Below are 7594 nucleotides of genomic sequence, written 5' to 3' on the forward strand. Positions count from 1 at the left end.
TTAGGCCTGCAAGAGTCAAGTGCACGATCACATTGTAGAGCTGCAGCCCGCCGTGGCTTTGTGGTGGCTCCGTGACAGGCCACTCGGCTCCTCCTCAACGAAAGGGGAGCAAGTCCCAGGGGGCCAGGGGGGCTGTTGCAACAGACTTCAGTGATCGGCCCTTTAGGGTCCCTGGGCTGCAGGGAGCCCCTGGCTTGGGCCACGCCCCTTCCTCAGTTGCCCCATTTAGGAACCGATCCAGGGCCCAGGGCGGGTATAACCGCCTGACCCCCTCAGACTGCAGGAGGCCAACTCTCAAGGCCACTGGAGCTCCAGGGCCCTGGGGTGTGTGTGAGGGGGGCTGACACTGTGGTCGGGCTGCATCCCAGCTGGACTCGCCCTGTGCCCACACCTGCTTCCTTCCGCTCCGTTCCACGGGTGCCGGTTCCTGCACACCACACCCCCTCTCGGAGTCTGCTTCCGGGGGAACCCCCATGACATCACCAATCCCCTGGCGTGAGAAAGACCCCGGCCCTGGGAGTGGGAAGACCCCAGTTCAGGAGTGGCTGCCCCTACTAGCTGTGTGACATGCCCTCGCCCCTCGGCTGCTGAGTCTCCTGTTTGTCAGGTGCTGGAGGTGGGTGGCGGGGGGGGGGGGGGGCAGGCAGGGTGTTTACACAGGGGAAGGGGCACCAGCCTTGGACTCCGCAGGTCTGAGTCCCAGCTCTGCCGCTCCCTCGCTGAATGCCGTGAGCAGCGGCACCACCCCTCTGAGCCTCCCCTCGTCCGTGAGACGAGAGCGGGAAACCTGCCTCATGGGGTGCTGCGAGGCTCGATGATCGAATAAAATAATGTGTGCTGAAGGGCTTGGGACAGAAGCGGGGCGCCAGGCAAACATTCCACGAGCAGCGGTTGCTATGTTTGTTATCATTAGAAGAATGAGACAACCGGAGTGATTAAAAACGCGACCTTCGGCCAAGGCGGCCTGAATTTAAGGATGGACTTTGAACAAAGGACGTGGACATTCGAGGAACCCTCAGCGTGGAGTCAACGTGATTCTGAAGTGACCGTAAAATCGGGAGCTCAGCCTGAAGCTACATGAATGTGAGAGGCCATTTCTGTGGAAACAAGGGTCCCCCAGCTGCGTGGAGGGGACAGGGAGGGAGGACAGGGAGGGAGCAGGCGGTCTCACCTGTATGTTCCAGGAGCCCACTGGAGACCCATTTCCTTTGCGAAAGCACGGGTACTTCATCCAGGCCCTAGCCTCTCTCGCCAGCAGCTCCCAGCCTTCTCCATGTCCACCGCCGACGTTTCCCGTAGGGTCCGCTGGGTCCAGAATCACAGGCCTGAGGAGCAACATTGAGAGAGGGACAGCTGAGGAGCGGGGCTGGGTCCCCGGAGCCTAGATGCTCCTGTTATTGCAAAACGCCTGGGGCAGGTGGGACTGGGGGTAGGCGGAAGGGCCCAGCAGGGCGCTACTTCCTGGGGCTCACCCCGAGTGTCCTGGGGAACAGCGAACCCAGGAAAAGGAGCTTTGCGCTTGGGCCTTACAGACCTCAGTTGGAAGGCCACCTGTGCCCTTGATTCGGGGTGCGCCCCTGGGTAGGTCACTTGAGCTCCCTCAGCCTCGGTTTCCTCATCTGTGAAATGGGGCGAGCTGAACATGCCCACCTCCAAGGATGTGAAATGCTCCGCCCAGTACTGGGGACACAGCCTCATGGGGGGGCCCATCCCCATCGGTCCTCGTGATAATACGTTTTCCTGTTCGGGTGTGTTAGCCCCACAGCAAGCTTTTCATCCCGGGGAACAACTGTTTCAGCCCACATTGCAGCTATTGGGCTCATTTCCTGTGAAGGTTAGGACCAGCTCCTCCCCGCTCAGACCCTCAGTGCCTGCCTCACGGGGCTGCCTGTAGTCTGATCGGATGGCCGACAGGTGCCCGCCACTGGCATTGGCAGCAGCAGATGACCCACAGACGTGGAGCCTCCCGCTTCCTCATTCCCAAGGCACCAGAGCTGAGCCCCGGGCCCATGCACGCGGGGAGGGGGCGCTAAGCCCTGTGGGGACCGAGTACCTGGGTTTCTGGAGCTGCCTCTGCAGGTATGGACCAATCCTGGGATGTGAAATGTCGTAATACCGTGTCCAATAGATGCACAGCTGCCGGTGGTTCACGACTAATTCCAAGACCGTCTGAAACCCCTGCGCTGTGATGAAGTCCGTTTGCCGGCCTGCACGCTCCCAAGCGTAGACCGTCAGGAGCTCCAGGGCGTACTGAGGGGGCAGGGAACTTTCAAGTTTCTCCTTACACTGAGAGGAGGAAAAACAGCCAGAAAAATGAGCTTGTCCGGCTCTGTGGCCAAATCGAGCCTCCCGCCTGCTTTTGTAAATAACGTTTTCTTGGCGCGCAGTCACGCTCATGCATGCATGTACCGTCTGTGGCTTTCCCGCTCCAAAGCCTGCGTTGAGTAGCCAAGACAGAGACGTGCCCACAGTCTAACACATTTACTACCTCGTGGTTTAGGAAAGAGGTGGCTGACCCTGGTTAGGGCTAGGGCTCTGGATCCTGATTGAATCCTGGCTCCGACCTCACCTGATTCTGGGAGACAACTCTCCTTCCTTCCTTCCTTCCTTCCTTCCTTCCTTCCTTCCTTCCTTCCTTCCTTCCTTCCTTTCTTTTAAATATGTCCTTATTGATTCTTAGGGAGAGAGGAAGGGAGAGGAAGAGAGAGATAGAAACATCGATGAGAAAGAACCCACACCCAGGCATGTGCCCAGACGGCAATGGAACTGGTGACCTCCTGGTGCCAGGTCGATCCTCAGCCATTGAGCCACACCGGCCGGGCTGGGCAGACCACTCTCAAAGCCTCACTTTTCTCATTTACCAAGTGAACGGCAATAATAGCAACTACCTTAAAAGGACATGATGAGCCCGGCCGGCGTGGCTCAGTGGTTGAGCGTCGACCTATCAGCCAGGAGGTCACGGTTCGATTCCTGGTCAGAGCACATGCCCAGGTTGCAGGCTCGATCCCCAGTGGGGGGCGTGCAGGAGGCAGTCGATCAATGATTCTCTCTCATCATTGATGTTTCTCTCTCTCCATCTCCCTTCCTCTCTGAAATAAATAAAAATAATTTTTAAAAGGATATTATGAAAAATAATTCAGAGGAAGCACTTCAAGCACTTCCTAAGTGCCTTCTAGAAGCAAACAAAATTCCCTCTGCAGGGAGATAGATGATCCAAAGCTCCAAATTATCTCACAAATACTTTCAAGTACTGTGACGAGCATAGAAATAACCAGGCACACAATGAAACAGGGCACCACCAGTAATGACCAGCAGGAAGAAAAAAAAAAAGAGATAAAATAGTAATAAATTCCTGAAACTCTAAATATTGCACAGCCAAATACTGGCTTAAAAAGAACTGGGAACACTCTATCCAGAGAAAGCGAAGCAGAGCATGAGCTAGGAGGGACCTAGAAGCCATGTCCCTTCTACTCCTCCCCCTCTTCCTCTCATCTCTCCCTCCATGTTCCCCTCCCCCGCCCCTCCCTCCCTCCCTTCCCTTCTCCCCTCCTTCCTCTTTCCCTCTCCACCGCTCCCTTCTCCTCCCAGGCCTCCCCTCCTGCTGCCTCTCCTGCTCCCCTCTGCACGGTCTCTCTCCCCTCCTCCCTCCTCCTCGGTCTGGACAGGACCCACACCTTCTGGTACCAGTGCTTGACCAGGCGGATGAGGCTCTTGAGCTTGGCTGGGCGCTGCTTCAGGAAGGCTCGCTGCAGCTCAGTGAAGCAGGAGGAGAACTCGCCCTCCTTCCCCAGGCTCTCGCACTCGCGGATGAGGCTGACATAGATGTCAGGGTGAGGTCTGTAGTGCTCCGTCACCTGACCTGTTAGGGACAAATCCATAACTTCCATCACTCTGGGGTGACAAGCTCGCTGGCCGTGGATACAGTGGAAACGGCCATTTCCAGCCGCCCCCCCCCCCCCCCCCCGGGCCCAGGTCTCCCATCCGCTGCCATCGCCTGGCCCATGCCATGAAGGTTACAGGCTTCTGCAGGATCCCCTGTCCTGGCTGCTTTCTCCATCACTTCCTCCTGGTCCTCTCCTCCCCATCCATCCACTTCCCCCACTCCTCTCAGATCTTCTCTAACCTCCAGGCCTTTGCCTGTGCTGTGCCCTCTGCCTGGCATGCCCTTCCTCCCCTTCTCCCTCTCTTAGGACCATTGTACCCCAGCAGCCAACACAGGACATGGCAACCAGGGGATACTGCCAAACTTTTTTCATTTTGTGGCGTTTTTCTGGAGAGTCTAGAAATTCCTAACAGTTCTGTGTATTAAGTAGATCCATTCCTACAACTTAATAGTAGCAGTTTGCACGGTGTCCGACAGATGTCGCTGTGTTTCCCTCAGAAATTTAAAATCTAAACGATTCCGACACACCCCTGTGAGCCAGTTCACTGGGGTGTCCTGGGGGGGGCCTGGGTGCACAGTTGGGGAACTCCCAGTTTCGAACACCTACTAGGTGCCAGGCCCTGTGAAAGAGCTTAATGTAGATGCTCATTTAATACTTTAAAATAAGTATGACCTAGCCCGGGGCAGGGGCGCGCACCCAGGACATCGTAGGCGGGCAGCACATCAAACTCCACCGCCGCCTGGGAATAGGGGCACTTGAGCGTGAAGCCGAGTGCGCGGGGGTTCCGCAATCCAGGTTTCTGGACATCGATGTTCACGGTAAACCTTTTCTGTTTCTGACAAGCTTCCAGCTGACGTCTGATTTCCCGGATGAACTCTCCCCGGCGACAAAACTGCTCCCGAAAACTCGTGAGGGGGCTGAGGAAGACGACGAGGTCGGCGTCAGACTTGTCTTTGAGGGCGGTGCCCTTGCCGGAGGAGCCGCCCTGAAGCAGAGCGGAGCGTGAGAACGGGGGTTTCCTGAGAAGAGCCTCCCCAGAAAAGGACGAGCCCATCGCTGACGTCCTGGGCACCAGCCACCGTTCTGAGGGCATTGCCAGTCCTACTTCCTACGATGCTCCCAAGGACTTTGCTATTCAGGCATTATTATTAGTATTATCATCACTAGAGGCCCGGTGCACGAAATTCGTGCACTTGTGGGGGGTGTCCCTCAGCCCAGCCTGCACCCTCTCCAATCTGGGACCCCTCGGGTGATGTCTGACTGCCAGTGTAGGCCCGATCCCGCAGGGCTCGAACATCCCTCTCACAATCTGGGACTGCTGGCCCCTAACCGCTCACCTGCCTGCCTGCCTGATTGACCCTAACTGCTTCTACCTGCCAGCCTGATCACCCCCTAACTGCTCCCCTGCTGGCCTGATTGGCACCTAACTGCTCCCCTGCCTGCCTGATCACCCCAACTGCCCTCCCCTGCCAGCCCAATCGCCTCCAGCTGCCCTCCCCTGCCGACCCGGTCACCCCAACTGCCTTCCCCTGCTGGCCTGATCACCCAGAACTGCCCTCCCCTGCTGGCCATCTTATGGCGGCCATCTTGTGGTGGCCATCTTGTAATGACATGGGGCAGCCATCTTGTGATGACGCAAGGGCAAGACCCCACCTAGGCTTTTATTAGTATAGATTATTATTATTATTAGTTCCCATCTCACAGGTGGGAAAACTGATGCTCAGAGAGATTATCTATCAGCCCAAGCCACTGCTGACAGGTGGCAGAGACGCAGTTCAAGCCCCAGCCGCCTTGTTCTAGAAGTTGCTGTCTCCGCTCCCTGGCTTTTACTGTCTTGTATTATTAAATACTGTAGTCTGGCCCATGCTGGGTGGTTTACTTAATCTGCACAGCCCGACAACCTATTGGGAAATAAGGATGAGGGAGCTGAGGCACCGACAGGCTGAGTGTCTTGCTCAAGGTTTTACAGCCAGTAGGTGCTGTAAATAATAATAATAATAATAATAATAATAATAATGCTTTTTGCAATTATTATTAAACTCACTGGGGGTAACGTGGGTTAATGTAACACCACATACGTGTCAGGTGTACAGCCCTGTAATACATCTGTACACGCTATTGTGTGCTCACCAACCAGTCTCCTTGTGTCTCATTGTATTTGAACCCTTTTATCCTCTTCATTCTCTCCCCCTCCATCCCCCATCCTGCCCGACCTCCATTCACCTGGTAACCAGCAACCTGTCAAAATTTAGACTCTGCATAAATGGTGACGCCTCAGCCTGGCCATTAATTAGCAGATTGTTGATCTGAGCTGGGCCTCCGCTTCCCTATCTCTGAAATGGACGTGGCTTAGGACGGTGGTTCATGAGCTTCACTGGGGCACTTGTTAAAAATTACAGAGTCTGGCCCGGCCGGTGTGGCTCAGCATCGGCCTATGAACCAGGAGGTCACAGTTCGATTCCCCGTCTGGTACACGACGGGTTACGGGCTCCATCCCCAGTAGGGAGCGTGCAGGAGGCAGCCGATCAATGATTCTCTCTCATCATTGATGTTTCTCTCTCTCTTTCCTTCTCCCTTCCTCTCTGAAATCAATAAAAGTATATTTATTTTAAAAATTACAGAGTCTGCCGAAACCGGTTTGGCTCCGTGGATAGAGCGTCGGCCTGCGGACTGAGGGGTCCCAGGTTCGATTCCGGTCAGGGGCATGTACCTTGGTTGCGGGCACATCCCCTGTGGGAGGTGTGCAGGAGGCAGCTGATCGATGTTTCTAACTCTCTATCCCTCTCCCTTCCTCTCTGTAAAAAAAATCAATAAAATATATATTTTAAAAACCACAGAGTCTATTTTCACAAACTGTGGTTATATTTTTGGTATGGATCACCTGGAAACCACCAGCCCCCAAGATCTCTTTCTCTGTGGAAACTCCTGCCCGTTCAACCACCCCCTCCCCGGTCTGGCAGGTGGGCTCACCTTTACAACCTTCGACACCCGGACTTCACCTTCACCTTCGCGGAAACACCTCTCCTTCAGGAAACTGCAGATGGTGTCAATGGCTTCCTTGACCTGCCTTCGGAAAGCAGTGTCTGGCAGGAGGTGGCGTTCGATGAACCCGTCCAGATCCCAGGCTGGGATCTCTTCGAGCGACATTGCGATGCTTGGGCAGGGACAGGAAAAGCCAGTGGCCGAGGAAACCCCGGAGGCTGTCTCCTGTTGCCCAAGTCTGAGCTGCCCTGGGTTCGTTTCCTGAGAAGGGAGGAGCCAGGCCCTTGCCTCTTATCACATGACTCACTCCGGGATCCCCAGCCCTACCCCACGTTCTGCAACTCACCTCTGCCTTTAGCAGTGGCCTGTCTTCAGACGGCACCCCGGAAACACTGCTTTTTTAACCCCCTCGGGTAAGTACCTCACCCGAGAGAAACCAGGATCCCAAACCAATTTTTGGTTTTCTTCTTCCTAGTTTTTGTTTTGTTTTGTTATTGTTGTTGCTGACAAAATGGTTTTGGAGTCTCCTGTGATCAGTACGTGCATTTGGCCAAAGGGAAAATGTCAGAAAACTCAGGAAGCATAAAACCCCATTCATAACCCCTGTTAACGCCACACACACACACACACACACACACACACACACACACACACACACACACATTGAAACCTGTAAAGAATTTCTGTGAGTTTGTTTGAGCCCAAACTGTCGACATATGCCGGGAAGC

At 55.0% G+C, this 7594-nt stretch overlaps 1 protein-coding gene across 1 annotated transcript; it reads right to left on the minus strand.

The window, feature by feature from the left end:
- Positions 1–7031, minus strand: LOC307094265 (2'-5'-oligoadenylate synthase 1-like; the record flags this gene model as incomplete). Its single annotated transcript, XM_079762945.1, has 6 exons — positions 1–6; positions 1172–1325; positions 2054–2286; positions 3675–3859; positions 4581–4869; positions 6855–7031. 6 exons carry the CDS (start codon positions 7029–7031, stop codon positions 1–3), a joined length of 1044 nt encoding a protein of 347 aa, XP_079619071.1.
- Between the last annotated feature and the right edge of the window lie 563 nt (positions 7032–7594).

This window comes from Cnephaeus nilssonii (assembly GCF_951640355.1).
Source record: "Cnephaeus nilssonii genome assembly, chromosome: 22".
In the NCBI taxonomy this organism is placed as follows: domain Eukaryota; kingdom Metazoa; phylum Chordata; class Mammalia; order Chiroptera; family Vespertilionidae; genus Cnephaeus; species Cnephaeus nilssonii.